The sequence below is a fragment of the Aotus nancymaae genome, unplaced genomic scaffold (assembly GCF_030222135.1).
Source record: "Aotus nancymaae isolate 86718 unplaced genomic scaffold, 86718_ANA_hifiasm-v0.15.2.pri h1tg000062l, whole genome shotgun sequence".
Lineage (NCBI taxonomy): Eukaryota > Metazoa > Chordata > Mammalia > Primates > Aotidae > Aotus > Aotus nancymaae.
In genome coordinates this window covers 42,881,366-42,906,467 of record NW_026988476.1, presented here as the reverse complement: position 1 = coordinate 42,906,467, position 25,102 = coordinate 42,881,366, and the positions used below count along the sequence as shown (strand labels likewise).

The 25,102-nt window shown below is 37.5% G+C and overlaps 1 protein-coding gene across 4 annotated transcripts in view; it reads left to right on the top strand.

Annotated features, from left to right (window-relative positions):
• Positions 1-25,102, top strand: part of WDR72 (WD repeat domain 72) — a 187,462-nt gene that overhangs the window by 28,878 nt on the left and 133,482 nt on the right. For all 4 annotated transcript variants that reach the window (XM_064365697.1, XM_064365698.1, XM_064365694.1 and 1 more), the window contains exons 12-13: positions 2,957-3,177; positions 5,344-5,539. In XM_064365697.1, the coding sequence (XP_064221767.1) occupies positions 2,957-3,177; positions 5,344-5,539 (417 nt within the window). The remainder of the gene's footprint in view (positions 1-2,956; positions 3,178-5,343; positions 5,540-25,102) is intronic.

Genomic DNA, 25,102 nt, shown 5'->3' with positions numbered 1-25,102 from the left:
AAGCACATACCAAGCATGACAATATACAATATTTTAATTATATTGCACAAATAAAAGCATATTCTACATGCTTTACTCAAATGTCCTTAAACAAATCTAAATAAAATATTTCGGAGTGCATTCTTTATGAGCTGACTTTAAATAATTAGTAATAATCTATAACTTTAATTTCCTATTAATTGGTATATAGGTTTTCTAGTTTTTAGCTACCATGGACAATGTGGAATTGATTACCATTGTATATATATACAGGCATATCTGTATATTAATTCCTAAGAGTAGAATCACTAAATCAACATTTGTTTGCATTTTTAATTTTGAAAATATATCTAAAATATTCTGTAAAGAACTTTCATCAATATGCATGCATTTTTCACTAATAGCCTATAAAAATGTCTTTCTCCCCAAACTTTACCAACTTCGTATGCTATTAAACTTTTTAATCTTTGCTAATCAGAAGAAAAAGAGTGTCTTTCTGTTTTAATCTATACGTCTTTGTGAATGAAATGTGTATATGTGCTTATACATCTTTCTGCATTTGTGTGTTACAACAACAAATACCTATTAAATTGTCTTATGTAAGGGAAAGACATATAGGAGGTGATTGAGATTTAGAATGTGTAGAAAAAAACTGTATACTGTTTTATTGTTAATATTATTTGAGGTGGAGTCTCACTCTGTTGCCCAGGCTGGAGTGCAATGGTGCAATCTCACTCAGCTCACTGAAACTTCTGCCTCCCAGGTTAAAGCGATTCTCCTACCTCAGCCTTCTGAGGAGCTGGGACTAGAGGTGCCCACCACTGCGCCTGGCTAATTTTTGTATTTTTAGTAGAGACGAGGTTTCACCATGTTGGCCAGGCTGGTTTCGAACTCCTGACCTCAGGTGATTTGCCTGCCTAGCTCTCCCAAAGTGCTGGGGATTACAGGTGTGAGCCACTGCGCCTGGCCTATTTTATTATTGTTATATAAATCCTATTAGAGCATAACGTCCTTAAGGGTAAGGACTAAATCTCAATTTTAAAAAATCTTATATTGTCTACTATTGTTCTCAGTTTACTTTGGCCACTTACTAAATGTTACTGACTTACGCTTCAGTGATTGACTGAAGTGGAAGAGTAAATGGCAATGAACCAAGGAGAGGTAATGTACTGGTGTACAGCTAAATGGCTGCTGTTAAAAGTTAGTGAAAAAGCGAAGACCTAGCAGTTTTTATCTAAGCTGATTTATCCTAATATCCAGAAAGCAAGAAGAAGCCACATTTGACTTCTAGCATCTGAATGAGCACTCATCCTGGTTTGTTAGGAGATACAAAGTGAGGATGTCCTGATGGAATAGAAGTTTCTGAAGTATAATAATAATCCTTACATGAGGTTTATTTTTAATTTGAATAAAGAGAGTTTGTGGCTTATGAATTTGGGGGAGTTTAGCGAATGATGAAGGAAGAAGCAGTGTGGCTAGGGGAAGAGTCACCCCTTAGCACAGTAGTGTGTCACTAGTCCTGTGTTCTCATACAGCTATGATTTGAAATGTCCATATGCCTACCAAGTGCCAAGCAGAGTGCTACAAAATTATAGACATTACCTTATTTATTCCACACAGCAGTCTTGTCTGAAGTAAGGACTATTATTATCCTAAATTTTCAGATGTAACATCTACGGTTTAGAGGGAAAGGAAACTAGATATGGTGACATATCTAGTAAGTGATAGACCCGGGGGAAGAAAAAGGCAGACTCATTTAACAGCAGTGCTGCACTGCACTCTTAAACATTTTGCTTTGCTTTTACACACTTGGATACAAGCCACTTAACCTCTCTGAGCCTCAGATGCTTTATCTGTAAAGCAAAGAGGTAGAATTAGGTAATCTCTCACATCTTTCAAAGTAAAAATATTTTCTGAAACTTTTTTTTTCCTGGTATACTAGACTTAGTTGCTATAATTTGAAGAATGACAGGCTGGGTGAGGTGGCTACTGCCTGTAATCTCAGCACTTTGGAAGGGCTGAGGCAGGTGGATCCCTTGAGCCCAGACGTTTGAGGACAGTGTGAGCATCATGGTGACACCCTGTCCCTCCTAAAAATACAAAAATTAGCTGGGCATGGTGGCAGTCACCTGTGGTCCCAGCTACTAGGGGGCTGAGGTAGAAGGATCCTCCAAGCCCAGGGAATTTGAGGCTACAGTGAGCCATGATCACACTACTGCACTCCATCCTGAGCAACAGAGTGAGACCCTGTCTCCAAAAAAGAGAATGAAAATAAGTAATATTCTGAACTTATTTTTGTAGAGGCAAATAAGCAATATTCTGAACTTATTGTCATGGAGGCAAATGTATGAAGTGTTCACTCTTTTAGAACAGTGTTTACTATTCCATGACACTGGAATTGGTAACTTACTAATATCCTTAAGAATCAGTAAACTCATTTTTTCTTTTCTTTTTTTTTTTAGACAGAGTCTTCCTCTGTCACCCAGGCTGGAGTGCAGTGGCATGATCTCGGCTCACTGCAACCTCTACCTTCCAGGTTCAAGTGATTCTTCTGCCTCAGACTCCTGAGTAGCTGGGACTACAGGCACAAGCCAACACACCCAGCTAATTTTTGTATTTTTAGTAGAGATGGGGTTTTACCATGTTGGCCAGGCTGGTCTTGAACTTCTGACCTCAAGTGATCTGCCCTTCTCGGCCTCCCAAAGTGCTGATATTACAGGCATGAGCCACCATGCCCAGCCTAGAATTAATAGACTTCGAACAACTAACTGTAGCGCTTCATCAAAAGCATGCTCTGGCTTCTGGTGAGGCACTTGCTTTTTAAGATGATCTAAGGGTGTTCACTAGTTTTCTTAGCCAAGTGCATGCTTTAATTATATGTAATTTCCTTATGTTAAAATTTTATAAAAGAAAATCCTGGGATGATTGTCTGAACAAAAATAACATCTGTATTATTTGGTGTTTCATTGTTTTTCAGATTCTCCCCCTCACAAAGTTCTTAAAGGCCACTACCAAAGCGTCACTTCATTGCTTTACCCACATGGTCTTTCTTCAAAATTAGACCAAAGTTGGATGTTGTCAGGGGACCAGGATTCATGTGTCATCTTGTGGGATATCTTTACTGAAGAAATTTTGCATAAATTCTTTTTGGAAGCTGGTCCAGTAACAAGTCTTTTGATGTCACCAGAGAAGTTTAAAGTAAGACAAAGAGTAAAATATAACACATAAATTTGAAAGTTATATAATGTTACACAATACTTAATAAGACAAGTAAAAATGACCTATATTTCCAAAGAAAAGAAAGCTGTAAGTTCTATGTTCTTATAATACAACTGGATTTTTTATATATTTATTTATAATATTTCTATATGAATTTTAGTATTTTAACTTACAGTATACAGATAACGTGGCTCTAAAGCAAAGGTTTAATCAATGCTTAGCTTCATAAAAGCCACTTAGTTGTTTCTCTCCAAGTACTTAGATCTGTTTTTTTCTCTTTTATATCTTAGTTTTAATGAAATTATCTTTTAAAAATAAAAGTAGTACATACTCAATGCAAAAGCAAGTCAAAAGAATCTATAAATTAGAAATTAACTTTTGCCTTCAATAACTTCTGTTTTGCATTGAACCAAGATCACACCACTGCATTCCAGCCTGTGCAACAGAGCAAGACCCTGCCAAAAATTTCTTTTTATAAGGATATTGATAGTTACATTTTTCTTCAAATTCTGTGTGTGTGTATGTCTGTGTGTGTGTGTGTGTGAGAGAGAGAGAGAAAGAGAGAAAGAGGGAGACACAGGGTCTCACTCTGTCACCCTGGCTGGAGTACAGTGGCATGATCATGGCTCACTGCAGCCTCAACCTCCTGGGCTCCAGGGATCCTCCTGCCTCAGCCTTCCAAGTAGCTGGGACTACAGGCATGTGCTGCCACACCCAGCTAATGTTTTTTATTTTTATTTTTGTAGAGATAGGATCTTACTTTGTTACCCAAACTGGTCTCCAACTCCTGGGTGCAAGGAATCTTCCTACCTCTGCCTCCCAAAGTGCTGTGATTACAGGGGTGAGCCATTGCACCCAGCACATTTTCTTCTTAAATGAATTTTTATTTGCTTATTCATTTATTTATCAGAGAATGAGCTTTAGTAAGTTCGTGAGCATCTACCTTGTTTTGGGCAAAATGAAATAGCTTTAGGTAGAATTTTCTCATGTAACATCAACTTAAATTCAGCTTTTGTAAAGTCTACTTTAAAAAAAAACATGAACAATCAACTTTTGAGTTTTGTCTGTAGTAAAAGGACATGGTAACATAGGTAAAATGATTTTTTAAGTCAGTTAATTTGCTTATAAACATTATTTCTTTATGGTTTATTCCTAACCATAAGATTTGTGTTTTACATGGTATGTGGGTATATGTGTGTAAGTTTTCTAGAGCACATTGGGCTGCCTGTTCTAGAAGCTGAGGAATGGGCAGGTTCTCCCAGAGTTAAAATGGTTGGGGGAAATGACATATGATCCATTCTACAAGTCTAGGCTCCAGATCTATCACACCTGCCATTTTGTGATTTTTTTTTTTAATTGTACAAGAAAACATGTGCCCTAATCTTTCCCCATTGCCACCCCCAGAGAGGTTAACGATGAGTAGTGGGTGTCTCAAGGTTTCCAAACTGAAGCTTTCAACAAAACAGCCAAAAATTCTGGCTAGATCATTAGAAGCTGCCATGGATAGTAACTGTCCTAACCTGTTCAAGGTAACCACATGCTGACTTTTAAAAAAGTCTCTTAAGGATTGTTGTCCTGGGAGCCTATTTTTGGTCCTGATGTCTTTGAGGCTATACATTCAGTTGGAGCTATCTAATGCTTACCTCTTTTAGATTGTGTCTACACTGCGTTTCCTGTTTGGATTAGAATCTGTATAGTTCTGGGAACAGCACCAAATCACATTTTGAGGCTTTCAGTGGAAAATATCAGCTCACGATACCCTTGGGCCTAAGCTTGTGTCTACAAATAGCTTCTTTTTGTGGCAACAAATTAGTTCCGGGGTTTATTTTATTCTGCATTATTTCCGATGTCTGCCTCGCTGCCTGAATTTGCTGAGTGATGGTCAAGTCCTTCATTTATCTTATAAGTAGATCTGTCCTGGATTCATCTCTTGACCTTCCTGAGAATCTGTTGAGCTTAAACTCTACTCAGTGTTTAAATCTCCTCTGTAGAGTATGGGAAAGTGCTGGAGGAAGCAGAAATATCCTTTTTGTAAATGGGGCTTTAACAAAACTTTTTTATGTTACTGAGGGGAGAAAAAATCTGACTTGATCATAAAGAAAGCATTTGACTATTTACTTACATAAGCATGTTGTTTTTTCACAGCTAAGGGGTGATCAGATAGTTTGCTGTGTGTGCAGTGACCATTCCGTGGCTCTCCTTCACCTTGAGGGAAAGAGTTGCCTTCTGCATGCCCGGAAGCACCTTTTTCCGGTGAAGATGGTAAAATGGCACCCTGTTGAGAATTTTTTAATTGTTGGATGTGCAGATGACTCAGTCTATATCTGGGAAATTGAAACAGGTAAATTGAAATTTTACCCCTTTCATTCTTTATATATTTATGATGTACAAGCATTTGACCAGATGGAAAAAGTTTCAGAGAAGACACGGTGATGACCTCACTTGCTTTAACCTTTGTTTGGGCTGCATTTAATGGCTTCAGTTAAAGGCATGTGTGCAAAATAAAACACAACGGCCTAAGTCAGATCCTGACCAACTGATGATTAGCTGACAGGGCAGTGCACAGGAATGAGCCGGATATTTCTGGAAGCTATAAATAAAAACATAAGTTATCTACTTTAATTATTAACAAGAGAGAAATTTAGTGTCCTACTGGTCTCAAATTATCATTAAATTCTGCTTTCTTCAGCATGCTCACCATCTCAGCAACATTTTGAGCTAATTGATGATCAGTAATAATGGAATATAATTAATTATAAAACTCCAAAAAGTTGAGTCAGGGAAACGGAAAACTGAGTGGCTCAATTGAACTTTTGATATCGTAGCATAGAGAATGTAGAGTTTGAACTTCAAAATTTAAAAAAAATTACTACATAACTAAAGATTGAGAGTAATACAGTCCAGAAAATCCTGGGAACATATCAAATAAGGTGAGGTAATTAATGAACGTGAGTCAGGGAAGTTCGTTTGAGAGTACATTTCACTTAAACTATAGTATGATTTTTATTGATTAATCAGTGGTGGTTTTATGTTGGGTGTTATTAACAGACTGGATGGTTTACAATATTATATAGTTTAGAGCCATACTTCACCAAAATAATGGCTATTTTCTTTGCATTTGACTATCGTGTGTAAGTGAGGATGACTAATGTACTAGTGTTTAGAGGGTGCAACATAATACTGCCTTACATCTGTAACTTGTTTGATAGCTTCCATGGGCTTTCCTGCTCATTTTCCCATTTGATTCTCACAACTGAGGTAGATGGAGGAAGTATTATTCACCATTTTATTGATGAGGAATTTGTAGATCCCCAATACATAAATGTACAAGACGTACAACTAGTAAGTGGTGAACCAGTTTGAGGGTCTTGGTTGTTCTTTGCACAATATGCACAAAATTAGGAGAGTTTTGGACTTTTTGATTTGAGCAACAGTTAATTATAACAGATAAAATAGGACCTAAAGCCTGAGCTTGCCTCCAGAACCTGTTAGTGGGATCTTGGGTCAAATTACATTACTTCTTTGCTTGTAAATGTCCTCATCTGTGAAATGGGATAATAATACTGCTTTTCTGTCAAGATTAAATGAGCTAATACCTACAATGCTTATAAACAGTACCTGCAGGTGGTAAGCCCTTATTAATAGTTGACTATTGTTACTATCAAAGAATGCAGCAAAGTCTCGACTTCTGCTTGTAAAAAATATGAGCCTGTAAATCATATATGCTTATTAACATGCCCAATTACATTTTCAATTGTGAACACTTGGTAACTAAACCTATTTTTCATGGGTAACAGAATCCAGCAAGAATAAAGAAATATCTGGGCAATCAAGAGTGTTTATGGTCCCCTTTACCCATTGGGATAACTTCAGGCTGTGTAACTTTATGTTTATATATTTTTTTTGGCAGAGTGAGAAGTAAAGAAGGAAAGCCAAACTGTTAGTACTTCTTGAGATTATATTTATTCCCATTTTGTATTTTAATTTTTCATTTCCTTTTTATACTCCCTCAAATACATAACCAAATGCTGTAGAAAGTTTGAAAAATAAATATAAGAAAAACAAATAGTATATCCTACTAATTAATAAGTGCTATTAATATTTTGATCTACTTTCTGTCAGACAGTTTTCTATGTCAATAAACAGATATTTACTGTATTTTAGTCTATATTGTATTTTAGTCACAGTCCTGGCAGGAAACTGAAGTCAACCTAGATGAGTCAAATGAAGGGACTTGAATGAAAGGACTAGTTATAGAGGTGTGAGTAGGGATAAGGGATCAGACAAGGAATGGATGGTGAGGGCCCCCTGCACCCAGACACTGGCAGCATCAGGAAGCTCTGGCCACCTCTAGGACTGAAGCAAAAAGAGGAGAAAACATTGCTGCTGGAACCCAGTGAGAGTCAAAGCTGAGGAGGAGTGGTTACCCCATGAAGTTAGAGAAGAGCAGCAGCTCCTGCCAGAGATGCATGACTGGCAGAGAGAGGGGAGGGTTGGAAGAAATTATTTCTTCTTCTGCTGTCACCTCCATTAATTGACTCCACTGTAAGTGAGAGGGGAAGGGCATTCAGTTCTAGGCATCAGCCTCCCTGTGCACAAAGAAGGAAGGACACAGAAGGGTGGGAAAGGATGGAGTGGGCTGTCACATGGATAATAATCCATAGAGTGGTCATTATGGACATACTATACTTTAAGTCAGGAATCTCCTATAGCTGGTTATTTACATTATTATCGATAAAAAGTTTGTTTTAGAATTTCCATGTCAAACAATATGGATAGGCTAAGTGCCAAACTAACCTATAAGTTGTTAATCTTTTGGTTATCTATATTACTAGTTTAAAAACAATCTCAACTCATCTTAAGATGAGCTTGTAATTGGTGATGGTAGTATTAATGATTCTACCCAGACCTTCACATTTGTGATGTGCCTCTTCCCTTTTTTAGACTTCATCCCATTGACTACCTCATTTGAGCCTCACAAGACCCTGTGAAGGTGACTGGTGGCCCAATTTCCCGTATCACATTCATTCCTTTTGAATAAGTTTATGTTGCTCCATTTAGTCTTGTGTCTGGTATTGCCTTTGTTGTGTTTTGCCTTTAATCTCGGCAATTTTAATTTTGGTTAAAATTTAGTGAATTACGGTTTATTTTTCCAAGCTGGATTTCAGCTGGCTAAGATGCTTCCATCATGTTTATTGTACTTTATTTCTGTTTTATCCTTTACTTATAAAGGCGAAATGCTCTGAGATCAGGAAGAGTTTCTATTTATATTTTCATAAGCTAGAGGGGAAAATGCCAACTAAAGCCAAAACGGGCTGAAAAGAGCTCTGTGAGGGTATGGAATATACTTGCTCATGGATGTGCCCAGCACACAAATGATGAATGAATGAGTGAACTAATCCAAATGCTCTTTCTTCGGTAGATTTAGTATGAATGAATTCACCTTAACATTGGCCAATTGTGGCTCTTAGATCACGGCCTCCCAACTGTAAGCAAGTCCTTAGCTTTCTGCTTTAACTTTCCCCTAGGGTTTCAGAGTTCATGGGCGTGTTTCACTTTCTCAGGGGAAAGTCTGTATTTCCTACGCCAGTCAGTTCTTTCTGGGCCTTGGCCTTTTAGCTTTGCTATTCTCTCCATAGGGTTCACACTTAGTTCCATACGTGAACAGACCTATTCCTAGTTTCATTTCTCCAGCACTCTGCCTCCTCTAACTACGTGAAGGAGGAATAAATTGACATGAAGGTATTTATCAGATCTTTCAGCACTAGAGCAACTCCACAGCCCACAGAGAGAAAATAGGAGGTGCCAGTGGGATAAGAGTTTTGAGGAAAGGGGCCTGAAAAGAAATAGCAGGAAAAGGGGCTTGAAGCCAAAAGTCGTTATTTCTCAACTTGCCAAAATTCAGCCTCGGTGGGAGCTTGGGAAGTATGGGGTATAGCCTAAGTCTCTGTGCCACCCTTCCTTGATTATAGAGGACAGGATGTGAAGCCTCTTCCATTTTTCACAAGCACTTTATAACACCCTATTCTCACTTATGAGTCTCTTTGGCAGAATACACAAGCATATTCTAGAGTTATGTGCCACTGTGCCTATTTTATCTTGGACTGATAAGGGATGTTTCTTTCTGTGCTAGGTGGCATAGTCAGATGCATGGCAGGGTAAGTTTTCAGATCATAGGTGGGCACACTCATCTCTTGGAAGTGGCAAACAACTGAGGTCAAGAAGGGTTTGTGTGACACTGAGGGCCCTCGTCCTCTGGCTAAAAATGTAGTACTGCCAGGTTAGGAGTGATGAGGGCATCTAGTTTTGCTTATTGATTTGCCAGATGTCCCATGATGTGTAGGCCTGATTAGGAAAGGAAAATATTGCAGATGTCATTTTGATTAATATTTGAGCTCCCACAGTGTATTTGGCACTGACGACTCTGGGCGGCTTGCTTGCCCTCATTGCTGTGAGACACAATAGGGATAATAATGCATTACTGATTTTATTTTCCCTAAAATACACACCAGAAATAAATCTTAGCTCTGAGCTAATTATTGTTTTAAGAATTGAACTTAACATAATTCTGAGTACTACTCTTTTCACAGCAATGGATTTACATAGCAGATAATTTGTGTAATAAATTTCTTCTGTGTTATTAATGGGACTTTCTACTGAAGGTCTTCTGTTAAGTGTACAGGCTATGTTGGGAAATATGACATATTAAGCAACTGCATTTTTTGTGTGTGGGACAATGAAAATGTGTTTGTTTAAAAATAAGTCTTTAAAAAAATATCTTAAGATGGATCAGAAACACTGTTTGTTGTAGAGGGCTGGATAGTAGAAATTTTCTGCTTTGTGGTCCATGGGATCTTTGTTGCAACTACTGAACTCTGCTATTGTAGTAGAAGAGAATCCATAGACACTACATAAAGGAGGGGGTGAGGCTATGTTCCAATAAAACTTTATTTACAACAGGCAGCGGGCTGGATGGCCTGTATCTATAATTTACAGACCCCTGAGAATGATAATTGTTCTTTTTAAAGACACTGTTTCCATAATAACTCATTCTTAAAGCAGCATAAAATGTTCAATCCGTTATACCTCACTGTCTGTAACCAGGACGGTTATAGTTATACCCATTTCACTTGTGAGGAAATGGAAAACAGAAAGGTTTTGTCAGTCTGAAGGTCCCCAGGGTAGGCTCTAGCACAGGCACTAGATTATATGTCTCCTTCTTCCATTCTGCTGTGTTCTTCACTTATCGTGCAATAGGAACACCTCTTGCAGATGGAGGTCAGGCTTTTGAGACTGTCAAGCAGGGAATTAGATAAGAATAGCTCTGAAAAGAAAGGAGATTACTGCCAGGAAACCTGCTACAAGTTCTCCTGAAAGAGAGGGTCTCTGGATGTCTCTCAGAGCTTGGCTCTAAATTTACACATAGTTCTAACAGCTCTGGTCATCTGACCTCTCAGATGACAGATCAACCGCAGCAAATTACAAGTGGGGAGGCCATTCATGGGCACTCTGAGAGCAAAAGCGACAGCTGATGGGAAGGGAGGAGAAGCAAAAGCTATGTATCACTGCTCAGGGCTGTCTTTCTTGTGCTCGTAGGAAGATACATGCCAAAATATAAAAATGCTGAAATTGTTTCTCCTACTCAGCAAGCTCCTACAGATCTCTGTACAGACCATGGGAAGCTGCCAGTCCACATCCCGTGACTCCTGTTGGAGAACTGGGCTTGCTTCTTCCCAGGTACTGCTGGGCTCCAGGAGGACAATTTGAAAGTATTGTATTCATGGTGGATTCCAGACCTAAGGACATCTCAGAAGCAGCTTGGGGGTTGGGTTCAGGGGACTGAAGTCTTTCACCAATTAGTGAGTAGAAATCAGGGTCTATGGGAGTCTATTTTTGTTCATTTCTTCCAGTTCCTGCTTAGGTAATGTGGACTGTGTAACACTGAGCAGAAAGCCTCATGACTACAGCGTGGCATGAGAACCCAGCCTCTGATTATGACATGGTTTCTGTGGGAAAACACACTCTAAGTTTTAAAACAAGCACTTTTTATACAAAGCATTGAAACAAAAGCTATTCATAAGAAATTAAGGAAATAAGGAAGAAAATATGTTTCAGAGTTATTTTTACCACAAGTGTTAAATTTTCTTTTTTTGCCTTGCCAGCAGGAAGTCAAAACATCTATCTTTTTCTTCCTAGAATTAGTAGTAGTTAGCTGGAAAATTAATCAATCCATAATACTGCCAAGTGGAATATATGTTCTTCCATGGTTTCAAAGTGCTGAGGCTTAGAAATAACTAATTTAAAAAGTTTTTGAAAAAAAAAAGGATAAAAAATTTAAAAATGAGTTTTGTCAACTAACAGCTAATAGCTCATGTTTTTAGAAAATATTCGGTGTTTAATATTCTCCTATAGGTTTGAGTTTGCTTTAATAGTTTACAGTGACGGGTATGTAGAATACATGCAAGACACAGTTTTTCAAAAATATAGTATCTGCCTCAATAGACTAGAATTGTGTGTTAGTTTCCTACTTTGCCATACCAAAATATCATACAAGTTTACTACATGGAGAAGTAATCTGCCAGTCCCCAGGTTTAATTTGGTCACCTTCTTTCATGGTATACAACATCTAGTATTCCTAAACATATAAAATAACACGAAAAAATCACGCTAGTGACCAACTATACCATTCCGAGAAACAACATTGCTTGGTTTTCTCCTCAAGGTCACCACTTTGTAGATATTGGGGCAAAGTTATGTTGTGTTGACAGCCTTGTCAGCATAACCAGTGAACGACTTTCATTATAGGTAAGTTAAAGGTAGCTTTGGAGTATGCCGCATCCTGCAGGTAATAGTCTATCTAGTATGTCATTTTCTTGAGGACACGTTATTTTGTTGTGGTAGATTACAGATGGAACCCTCTTGGGATGATTGGTTTTAGAAAAGAAAAATAGGATACATTAAAGTATAAGGCGGGATTTTTCTCGTATCACCTTTTCCAGGCCTCTTTCTTATTATAATAATTACTGATGTTATTACTCAACATATATTTTTAGTTTACTGCCAATTTTTTGAATCTTTATTTCTTTCTCCTTTGCTGTAGTTATCACATCTACACTATAATTTGTGATTTTGATTCATGCAATATTGTGTGTGCACGTTTGCATGCATATGCACACGCTTTTGTATATGAACTTCGCAGTTTAGCTACAAAATATTTACACAATTATCAAAATTTGATCTCTTAAGTAGGTGGCAATGCCAAGAGAAGTTATGTACATGAGCCCTGGGGGGAGTCAGATTGCCTGGGTTTGAATTCTTGTTTCATTCTTTTTGTTGTATATTACATAAATCAAGTTTGAACTCCTCAAAACACCATCTCTGAATTGCAGCTAGTGCTGAATAAATATTAACTGTTTATTTATTTATTTTTATTTTTGAGAAGGAGTCTTGCTCAGTCGCCAGGCTGGAGTGCAGTGGTGCAATCTCAGCTCGCTGCAACCTCCATCTCCCAGGACCAAGCGATTCCCCTGCCTCGGCCTCCTGAGTAGCTCGGACTACAGGCGTGCACCACCACACACAGCTAGTTTTTGTGTTTTCGTAGAGACAAGGTTTCACCATGTTTGCCAGCATGGTCTCAATCTCCTGACCTCATGATCCACCCACCTCAGCCTACCAAAGTGCTGGGATTACAGGCATGAGCCACCGTGCTGGGCCCACTATTGTTTATTTTAAATCCTTCATGAAGTACTGTACTAGTTTGTACTAAGCTTTCATTATTCCTGACTCCTTAACTCCCTCTCTCCATTCTAGTTGTGCTCAACAATTATTTCCTGTTCTGATGAAATACATACCACTGTGAAGGACACTAGAATTCTTGCTTTTGGTTTCCCTTCTTAAAGAGCTTTCAATATAATCAGGGAAAACTCGTACCTTTGAAACAATTTGAAAAAATATAAAGCAACATATAAGAAAGTGGTATATGGAATATACTCAAGTCCCCAAATGTACTGATGAGTGGTCCTGTGGGGAGCGTTTTATGACTTGTTCCCATAGCACAATGCACTTTCCCTCTCATACTTACACTTTTGGGGTTAACATCTGTCTTTCTCACTAAACTAAAAACATCTTGAGGGCAAGAATTATGCCTGTCTTGTTCACTGTTTTATTTCTAGGAGCTTAAATGGCACCTGATGCATAGGAAAAACTCAAATATTTATTGAATGAAAAATATTTAACTTCCATGAGCACAAATAATGCCACATGATTATTCACCTTTCATATGTCAAACTAATACTATTGCCCAGTGTTCAAAGACAGAAGATTTTATCACTGTTAACATGTGCAGTCTTTGGCAAATCCCTAAATTGATCAGAGCCCTAGTTTCTTCATGGTAAAGATGAAGACACTTAACACACAATGTTTGCAGAAAAGATGTTTGAAGTTACTGTATGTGGAATACTGGCTTTTATTTTTGTTAGATATCAGTCTCTGTCTCTGTCTCTCTCTCTCTCTCTGTAAATGTTTGCTGTAATAAAAAAGAAACCTGAGCAGCAAAATAAAAAAATAGATGAATTGACGCTTACACAAGTTAAAAACTTTTGTGTATCAAAGGTCATTATCAAGAATGTGAAAAGACAGTCTATAGAATGGGAAAAGTAATTTGCAAATTATAAATCTGTTAATGTTCTAATATTCAGAATATATAAGGAACTCTTATGGCACAGCAACAAAAGACAAATCACTCAATTCTACAAAGGACATAGGGCTGGGCATGGTAGCTCATGCCTATAATTTCAGCACTTTGGGAGGCTGAGGTGGGAGGATCACTTCAGTCCAGGAGTTTGAGACAAGATTGAGTATAATAATGAGATCCCGCCTCTACAAAAAATAAAAACATCACCCAGGTACAGTGGTACATGGCAGTATTCCCAGCTATTCTGTTGGCCAAGGTGGGAGGATCACTTGAGCTGGGGATGTTGAGGCTACAGTGAGCTGTAATTGTGCCACTGTGCTCCAGCCTGGGTGACAGAGTGAGACCCAATAAAGGTTATCAACATCATCATTCTTCAGGGAAATGCAAATCAAAATCACAATTAAATACCACTTCATATTTACTAGAATACTTACAATTAAAAAGGTAGAAAACAAAGAGGTAGCAAAAAGGTAATACTTACAATTAAAAAGGTAGCAAAAATGGGGAAAATAGGAACCCTTGTACATTGCTGGTGGGAACATAAAATGGTGCCACCACTGTAGAAAACCGTATGACATTTCCTCAAAAAGTTAAAAACAGAATTACCAAATGACCCAGCAATTCCACTCCTAAGTATATATCTAACGGAAATAAAAACATACCCACACAGACACTGGTACATAAATGTTTACAGTAGAATTATTCATAATGACCAAAGTATAGAAACAACCCAAATATCCATCAGTGGAGGAATCTCCATAGACTAATCTCCTGTTAGTCTAACAAATCATAATATACACAGACAATGAAGTGTTAGTCACCTTCAAAACGAATGAAGTACTGACCCGTGCTACAACTTGGATGAACCTTGAAAACATGCTAAGTGAAAGTCAGACATACACAAAAATGCACATGTTGTATGATTCTTTTTTATATGAAATATCCAAAAAAGGCAGATGCATAGAAACAGAAAGCAGATTGGTGGTTGTCAGGAGATGCAGTTGTGGGAGGGTGAGGAATATGGGGAGTGATTACTTAGTGGGTATGGGGTATTCTTTCAGGAAGGTGAAAATGTTTTGAAACTAGAGACAGTTGGTGGTTACACAACATTGTCAATGCACTAAATGCCACTGAATTGTATAGTTACTGCATATTATGTCAATGTTACCTCAATTTAAAAAAAAAGTACAGTAAGTATAAAGACATTTCTTAAAAGCAGTAGAATCTCATCATTTGCAGAAAATAATTGTTTAAGGTTGGTCTATTATACTTTCAATGTTTTCTTTCTTTTACATATTAACATACATAAAGAGATACATTTATTTTTATATTGTGATTTTAATGTTTTGCTGATTTTTTAAAATTATAATTGATACCCTATAGAATCATATCTATTTTATTTTCAAATGTTAAATCATTATTGGAAAAAAAGGGTTCATTGACATCCCCAGATTGCTGAAGGTGTTCACGGCATAAAAAAAGGTTAAGAACTCCTGTTAGTCTAAGAGATTTTGAATCACTCAATGGTAGCAGTACAGTTGGGAAGTATACTGCTATTTCACTTTTCAGGCTGCCTTTATTTGCCTTCCGTATACTTTTTTAAAAAGTCAGAGCAAAAATACAGTAATAAGAAAGAGTTTGACCTCGCTTCGAACCAAATTAAATTGAACAATTAATACTGCATCACTAAAGAGAGGCGTACAAGTTCCATTGTATATTTACTTTTCATTTCCATGTAGAGACAAGACCCAGCAGACATCTTTACATGCACGTCCATGTAAACAGACATGTGAGTGCACGCCCCCACCCCGCAGTCCCGCCACAGTCAGCGTCTTTAGTTCCATTTGGTGAATATGGATCTCTACGTTGGTGAAGTTATGTAATTGTTAATTTGCTCTTATAATTCTACAAACTTTTCAAAGTAAGGAAATTCCAAGGATGAAGTAGTAAAATGATCTGCCTGGGGTAGTTTCTGATGTGCTTTGTAAAATTCAGGTATCCCATTGAAAGGCTGTCAACAAAATAAGCGCCTGTAATTTCTTCCCCAAATTTGGAGTTTTTGTCAATCTTTACTAGTTATAAACATTGGAAGAATCATCTATATTTTATTACAGAATTATACTTTATATAAACATATTTCTACATTGTTTTTAAGTATCCATGACATTTAAAAAATTCTGCATCATGATTCTTTTTTTTCAAGTGACACACATGTATTTGTGTGTGTGTGTGTGTGTGTGTGTGCATTTTAATTGAGATATTATTCGACTCCACCTTTTTTTGGTTCTCCTGGCATCTTAATATACATTAGGCATATTATTGTGGTATTTGCAGGATGTCTTCAGAACATTTTGTTTGCTCAGAAACAAATAGGAAAATCAATACAGTCTCATTCTAATGATAAAAATAAATATTGTCTGCTCTTAAAATTACTTTCACCAATTAAGTCCCACCCTTTGCTGCCTTTATTGTTTCCTTTGGCAGTTGCTATCTTCCTGGGTTTTCCTTTAGTAAAGAAAATACTGGCTGTAATCAGTTTTAGCGATTCCTGTGGTCTGATTACACTTTTGGATTCAGTTCTGGCTGAGTAGTTTGTTATGTATCTGGTATCTACATTTAGTGTTTATGGGGGCTTCGCCTACAGCAGTAGAAAAAGAAACACATCAGGATGGCTGCTCTTTGGCTCCTCCTTAACTAGGCCCTTTCTGCAAGCATTTTATATGACACTGGGAACGTTAGTGGGTTTCACAGCTGCAACGTTTAGTGGAAATAAACCCAAAGGAGCCATCTGCCCTCCCCACGCTGCCTTCTTTCAGTTCCCTAGCAACTTCCCAGTAGCCAGCTGCCACAGAAACAATTGGAAACGCAAGACTCAGTGGACTGTAATGATTGTTATTTTCTGGGAAAGTAGGTTCTCTGATTTGGCTGAGAGATAAAGGATACTGGATGCACTTGATTCAACTGACTGTATCAATAATACCCAACTCCTACCATTAACTTACGTGTTAGGATTTGATGGGAAGGGTCTTTTGTGTTTCTAGGGATGAACTAGATGAAAACATATTCAAAGGTCAAGTCCTTGGCTTGGGAGTGGTAAGCAGAGAATTTGACTGAAGGGAACGTATCTTCTGTGCTGCAAATAATGTTGGCTGCCACCCTCAGCCTTGTCAATACATCCCAGGCATAGATTGGCCCACCACTTTCCCCAGTCCTTTTTCACATTTGAGGGAAACATGTTCCATTCCTGTTAGGCCCATGTGCTGAGAAGACAAAGGACCTGCTTCAGCCACTTGGAGCATCTTAGTACCCAACACTCCACTGAAGGGCACAAGATGTCATCTTACAGTTCATCAGTTGAGCAGATAGCAGGGTGTTTTCATAAATTTAGTAAATGAATTGTACTTTCTGCTAATAAAAACTTCAGAAAATTTATGGGGTTGGGATTCTAGGAAGATAACTAAAATAAGAAGATTTGATAAAAAACAGTTTAACCCATGATTTGCACTGCAGGTTAACTTTCTTTGGTCCCACATTTTTCTTACTTCCAGAAGTATCAACCGTAAGTCGTTTGAAAATTACAGTTAAATGTTCTTTATTAAATGTTTATCATTTAGAAAAAGAACGTCTCTCCATTTCTTACAACCATGAGAGTTTTCTTAAGCTTGGTCTGTTAGGAAAGTTATCTCCCATCAATGATTGTATAAAGAAACTTGTGCTTCTTTTAAACACTGAATTTAACAGAATTGTTAGTACATTATGATCTAATTGTAGATGGCATAGACAAAACAATCAGCCAAACTTGGGGTTGGAATTGCATGACTAAGCACACTCATATAGATATAAATGGAAGCTAAATGCATGAACTAATATCCTATATTGTAGGACACTGGGCATTCTATTAACCCATCTTATCTCAGAGAATATTTCTGGTTACCTCTGGCCACCTTGCTACCAGTTATGTGGAGTGTAGGCCCACATTCTCCTAGCCAAAATTTATAAATCCAAAAATCTCTGAAAATAAATGTTTTTAATAGTTTATAGTAAAGCAACAAAACCAAACCTTAAATTGCTTAAGGTTATTCATTTCACTATGTATTCTTTCTTTTCTTTTTTTCTGCAGATATATAACATGTTTGATGACTGTCTCCTCTGTTAGACCCTGCTCCAGTTATTATGTAGTATGCACATGTGCATTATTTTATCTCTCGAAAATCTGAAAGTTCACAAATTCTAAATTCCTATGGTCTTAAATGTTTTGCATAAGGAATTGTGGGCTTCTATTATTTTTCTGAGATTATTCCCAAAGTAATCGGTGGTTTCCTACAAAATACCACCTATGCTCTGTATCTTTGCCTCCCATTCATTTAACACAGTTTAATCTGGCTTCTGCTACACTTTTTCCATTGGAACTCTTTTTCCTGTACCTCACGGCCAAGCTGAGTTGTCATGCTCTGAGTCACAGGTACTTGACTTGTCTGCAATCACTCTGCCAACAATGTCCTTCTTCTCTCTCTCCATCTTCAGCCTCACATAACACTACCTTCTCCTAATGGCCAGTGGCCCCTCTTTCTCAGACTGCCCCACTTCTACAGGCTTTCTGTATATTATTCTTTGGGTTTATTCTCAGAGTTGTAATTTTATAATTTTCTTTGGGCTATCTTATTAACACAGATGCATTTTTATTATTATGACTGTGGTAAAATATAAACAAAGATGAGGGATCTTTATGTAACATAGAATTTATTTACCATTTTAAGCTTTTTCAAGGGTACAGTTCAGTGGCATTAAGTACACTCACATTGTGTTGTGCAACCGTCACTACCATCCATCTCCAGATCTTTTTCAACTTCTCTAAATGAAACTCCATACCCACTGAAAAGTAATGCCCCATTTGTCCTTTCCACAATCCCCTGGAAACTGCTATTCTACTTTCTGTTTCTATGAATCTACCTACTCTGGGTTGGGTGTATCATATAATTGGAATCATGCAATATTTGTTCTTTTGTGACAGGTTTATTTCACTTAGCATGATGTCTTCAAGGTTCATACATTTTGTAGCATGTGTCAGAATTTCCTCCTTTTTTGAGGTTGAATGATGTTCCATTTTCAGGCATATACAACATTTTATTCATCTATTCATTATCTGATGGACACTGGGGTGGCTTCCACCTTTTGGCTATTGTTAATAACGCTGCTATGAACATGGGTGTACAAATATCTATTTACATCCCTGTTTTCAGTTATTTGGGGCATATACCCAAAAGTCAACACAGGTGCTTTTGACCATGATCTATACATTCGGAGAGGTGGAGACCAGAACCTTGTGGCATAGGATAAGCAGCCACACATACTGGGGTCTTTACCAGACGGGGCCACAAGAGGGAGGAAGAGCAAGTTGTTCTTTTTTTTTTGTATTTTTAGTAGAGATGGGGTTTCACTATGTTGGCCATCTCGAACTCCTGACCTCGTGATCCTCCCACCTTGACCTCCCAAAGTGCTGGGATTACAGGCTGAGCCACCACGCCTGGCCAGAAGAGCAAGTTGTTCTTTAATTCAGAATTGGGTAGGACAAAGGCTGATGCCAGAAAACCTCTGTTCTGTAAGTCTACCTCTATAGTAGAGATAAAGTATGTGCACCTGTATTCAAAACACCTAGAGGAAGTGGCAGCAGAGATTATAAACTACAGAAATAAGGATGATAGTGAGAAGGGATGGGGTAGAATGCTCTGAGCAAAGAAGAAGAAAAAGGAAATGGTTCTGTAGAATTAAGAGCCAACCAAAGACCACTGGCTATATAGGGAAACTGTGTAGCCATTCCACAGAAGTCCTAATCAGTACCCGCTTCTTAAACCCAATATTATCAATAATGTCTAGTAATGAAGTTGGATTATTTGAAAGATAAACTATTGCTACATTTATTTTGTAAGCCTCCAGTGAAACATAGAATTATACTTTTCAGAGATGGTAAAAACATTAAAAAATAATATGTTTTAACAGCAGATGGACTGGGATCTTCCTGGTTTTTTATATGAACTATTGAAAAATTTCCTGATTGTCTTGCCAGTGAAGGTCTTCTTCAATTCTCTTCTCTGTATTGCCAACCAGCCATTCCCTACTTAAAATCTATCCCTAAACCTGCCAGTCCCCATGGTCTCTGGTGGAAATGTAACTCTACCACATAGCATTATGGCCTTTCCTGTCTTTTTAGTTAAAATATCTTCCCTAATCACCCTCCCAATCACAGGAGACACTAATACCCTGTTGGTTATTCTTCCTGAACCTCCATTTCTTTGCACTTAACTGGATTAAGAATTAAATGACACTTAAAAATACTCAATTAGTGGCAATTTTGCTGATGATGATGACAACAATTAAAGAAGAGAAGGGTGAGAAAACAATATTTTATCTCTTACATATGCTTCTGTATTAGTCTGTTCTCACACTGTTAATAAAAACATAGCTGAGACTGGGTAATTAATAAAGAAAAGAGGTTTAATTGACTCACAGTTCTACATGGTGGGGAGGCCTCACAATCATGACAGAAGGCAAATGAGGAGCAAAGTCATGTCTTCCAAGGCAGCAGGCAAAAGAGAGCATGTGCAGGGAAACTCGCCTTTACAGAACCACTAGACTTATTCACCATCATGAGAAGAGCACAGGAAAGACCAGACCCCATGATTCAATTATGTCCCACTGGGTCCCTCCCAGGACACATGGGAATTATGAGAGCTAAAATTCAAGATTTGGGTGAAGACATAGCCAAACCATATCAGCTTCCTTTGGAAATAGAGTCCTTTAAAAGGAATGTTTTGATGTGTTATATGATTGTGGAATCACCAGCTATTTGTGAATATCTGAATGGCTTATAATACTTAGGGTGTAAGAAAGGAGAAGTTATAATAAAGGTATGAAATGTCTAACTAGCCATCACACTTAGCCTTTCTTTATGCATTTAGTTATATATTATGTATAAGAAGCAAGAATTTCACATATATATTGGTAAAGGCTGACTAAAATATTTGAGCTCTCAATCTGTTGTTCTGAGTAAAAGTATTGCCACAATTCCTGGTTATATTAATTTCCTCTTGTGCATAACAAATTAACACAAACTTAGCAGCTTAAAACAACACCTATTTATTGTCTCACAGTTCTGTAAATTAGAAGTCCAGGCAACTGAATCAGGTTCTCTACTTAGGATATCATGAGGCAAAATAAATATGTTAGCCAACTGGGCTCTCATCTAGAGGCTCTGGGGAAGAATTCACTTTCAGACTAATTCAGGTCCTTGGCAGAATTTAGTTCTTTTCACTTGTAGGTCTGAGGTCCTTGCTGGCTGTGGTCAGGTGTTGCTATCAGCTCCTAAAGGCCACTCCCTGATCTTTATTCTTGGCCTCCTCCCACTTCCAAGATAGCAATGGAGCATCAAATGCTTCCAATGCTTTACATCTCCTTGACTTCCTCTTGTTTGAGCATCTAGAGAGCACTTTCCACATTCAAAGTGCTCATCTAATGAGGACCGGCCTATTTGATTTAGTCTCCTTATTATAAGGACAACTGAGTAGAAACCTTAATTATATGTACAAAGCTCCTTTTGCCCTTTAATAATCACTGGAGGGCTATCGCATCATATTCAAAGGGAAAGGAATCGTATAAGGATGACTGTCATTGGGGATTATTAGTAGAAGTCTTCCCATTACATTGGTGGTCAGATAGGACAGTCCTCCCTTTCTGAAAGTCCTCACTGGTGAGTGAGTCTATAGAAAGGAAGTGTGAAGAGGAGGTAAGAGGGCCTTCTGAGGTCACTGGGTGTGGTCATATGGTATTGAATTTTACAAGTAGAACGGGGGAGCCAGGACTATGGCGATGGTACTCTGAGCCTCAGTGCTTCCAAAACAAATCCTGACATGCCTGCTGGAGGGTTAGTCACCCATTATTTGTCTAAGGCAAACCACTGCCATGTTCCAAGGGAAAACTGATTCCTGTGATAATGTTTTTGTACTCCCATCTCTACTATAACCTTCCTCTCCAAAAAAAAATAACCAAAACAACTCTCATAGGACTTCACCCCTCACCAAGCACTTTATTCAGGAGACTATACGTGATTTTATCCTTTCCCAATAGTCTTCCTCTTTTCAGGAAAAAATTCCAGATCAACTCAGCAAGATATTGAGCTGATTAAATTAATTGACATCAGAAGTGTGTAAGTGACAGACTCAAATCTCTTCAAGCATATTATATCCAATAAGTAACTTACCCTACAATTAAGAGCATGAAGGAAAAAATCTACTTTTGAAATATTTTAAAACTAAAAAATAATATATCTGGTATAATAAATTTAAACAATGCAATGTGAATGAAATTTCAAAATACTTAGAAAAAGTATAATTTTTTAGTTTTATATATAATAGGTAATTGTACAATTAATTATATTATTCACATTATACTTAAGAAACACTTGGCTGTGAATATCTACCGCTTAAATTGGTTGTAAGTTGTATTTAGTCTTAGAGTGAGGTTAAAAATTAAAATTTAGTCATAGTCGATTTTTGTTTTTTTTGAGATGGAGTCTCGCTCTGTTGCCAGACTGGAGTGCAGTAGTGCAATCTTGGCTCACTGCAACCTCTGCCTCCCAGGTTCAAGCAATTCTCCTGCCTCAGCCTCCCGAGTAGAATAGCTGGGACTACAGGCGTGTGCCATCACACCTGGCTTTTTGTATTTTAGTAGAGACGGACTTTCACCATGTTGACAAGGATGGTCTTGATCTCCTGACCTCGTGATCCAACCAGGGAATTTTTAATAAGTAGATACCTTATCAAGAAAACCCTAGTTTCAAATGTGTTGAAAATTAATGCATTCTTTGCTATCTTTATGCATCTCAGCAACTTTAAACCTCCATGTGTTTCAATCCATTTTTTCTTTCCATTGTCCCCCACCACTCCTCTTTATTCCGTTTTTCTGGAGGTCAGTGGTCAGAATTAGATGTGAGGGTTGAATGTGGCCCAGCTGATAAATCCCAGCATTGCTGTGAATGTTCTGGAGGCTGTGGCAGAGCTGGGGTTAAGATGGTGGTGATTAGAGACTTTTTAAAAATGTATCCTATATACCCTTAAGGTATAGAAGGTTTATGTGCAGCCAATCTAATTTTCTTATCCTATTAGGGCCTCTATATAGTACAAAATGAGCTGAGTCTTTGACATTCTATTTTATGGCTGAATTTATTATATCAACTATATTTAGGAATGAAGGCAAGTGCAATTATGACTAATTTAATATTTTTAGACTTGTTCCCTTTCCCCACCTTTCCATTATTTTCTAGTTAGCTAAATTTGATACCTCCAAGGCCCCTGTCTGTGGTCAGAACCCCCATCAGTTATACATTTCCTGGAGTAAGATGCAGTAACTTTGAAATGGTTTTGTTAGGAAGGGGGCATCGATCTCCATACAGGTTTCTGAGCAAGGCTATGAACTTCATGAGTAACTGAAGATAAATGATAAATAGTACAACAGACCCAATGGTCAAATTCCTTGATTTGTGGAATTTAATTGTAATGGTCAGTCAGCCGTTTTGTTACAACCTAAGCTTTATGAATTTGATTATCAAATTTGGTAGTGAGATCATTTTTTAAAAGTTCTTCTATTCCAGAGAGAGTGTTTCAAAATCACACTTTGAAATATAATTGTGCTTTTAATCACTTGCTCAATATCATAATGGATTCAGTTAGGAAACGCCTACCTAATATGGAAAAGACCTGATTTTATAATATATCCACTCACATGTTTTTACTATTAAGCTTTGTTCATTTAAATACAATTATTTGCTAAATAATTCTTATGTGATTAGTGATGAATATGTATGCTTTTTTCACAATACAATATATATGCTTTTTCCACAATCCAATAATAAGCAGAATATTTAATTTAAAATGTTTCCCTTCTTTTGTGAAACGAACTTGAGATTTGTTGGTTTACATTGTGTGTGCTTTGGATGGTCTGGGAGAATTTTATATTTCTATAGAAATGTTCTTTCTACAATGTTCTTTGGAAAGACACCATGAGTTACAATAAGTCAATTAGTCTCATATGTATTTACGTATAATTTTAACATAAAGAAAATGTTTCCGTACAACATGATAAAGTGTTAATCCATCTGGGTGTTGTTGTTTAGCCTTAATTTTCTCTTGATTGTTTGCAGATGGATTCATCAAAGGACTACGGTTTCTTTTTAAATTATTTCTCTCCCTTTGAGGATAATAGCTATTCTTTTTTTTCATACACTTACTGGATTTAGTTAATTTGTAGGAGGAAGTATGTAATTTAAAGCTATTCACACATTGATAGTAGGCTAGAATACTTTTGTTGATTTTGGAAAGTAAATATCAGTGGAAGCTGAAAAAAATTTTTCTTTTTCTTTTCTTTTTTTTTCCTTTGTCAAAATCTCATTCTGTCACCCAGGCTGAGTCCAGTGGCATGGTCATGTCTCACTGCAGTCTTAACATCCCAGGCTCAAGCCATCCTCCCACCTCAGCCTTCTGAGTAGTAGGGACTACAGGTGCACACGGCCACACCCAGTTATTTTTTGTATTTTTTGTAGAGATGAGGTTTCACCATATTGCCCAAGCTGGTCTTGAACTCCTGAGCCCAAGAGATTAGCCCACCTCGGTCTCAGTCTCCCAAAGTGCTGAGATTACAGGAGTGAGCCACCACGCCCCACCGAAAAAAAAATATTTAAAAGACAGCAAATATTAAAAATATGCACAAATTACAAGGAAAATAAAATCCAAGAAACAACTTCTGGCTGTTTGGAAGGGAACTGAAGTGTAGAATGTGACTGCTCCTTCTTCCCCTTCTTTAGGTAGATGTTTAGGTCTTTTCTGTCAGTGGGGCAGATGTATGTAAGTGTGCTCTTTACTCTGCCTTGCTCTTCTACTGCAATGGAAGGCCACATCCTTCACTCTACATGTCAGGCTTTAAGACAGCCTAATATTGCAAGATCAGATCTCATAACGAGTATATCACAAAGTGATTAGTTGCTCTATTTAAAAACAAAACAAAAACTGTAGATGCCTATAAATATTGACAATCCTAATGGGTTTACAATAAGGCTGTATTTTAGCAACATACTGATTTACAACAGTTTTGGAATCTTCTTTCCTCTGCAGAAACTGCTTAAGGGGTTTTATGCTTGTCTCCAGAAACAGCTCACTCCAAATT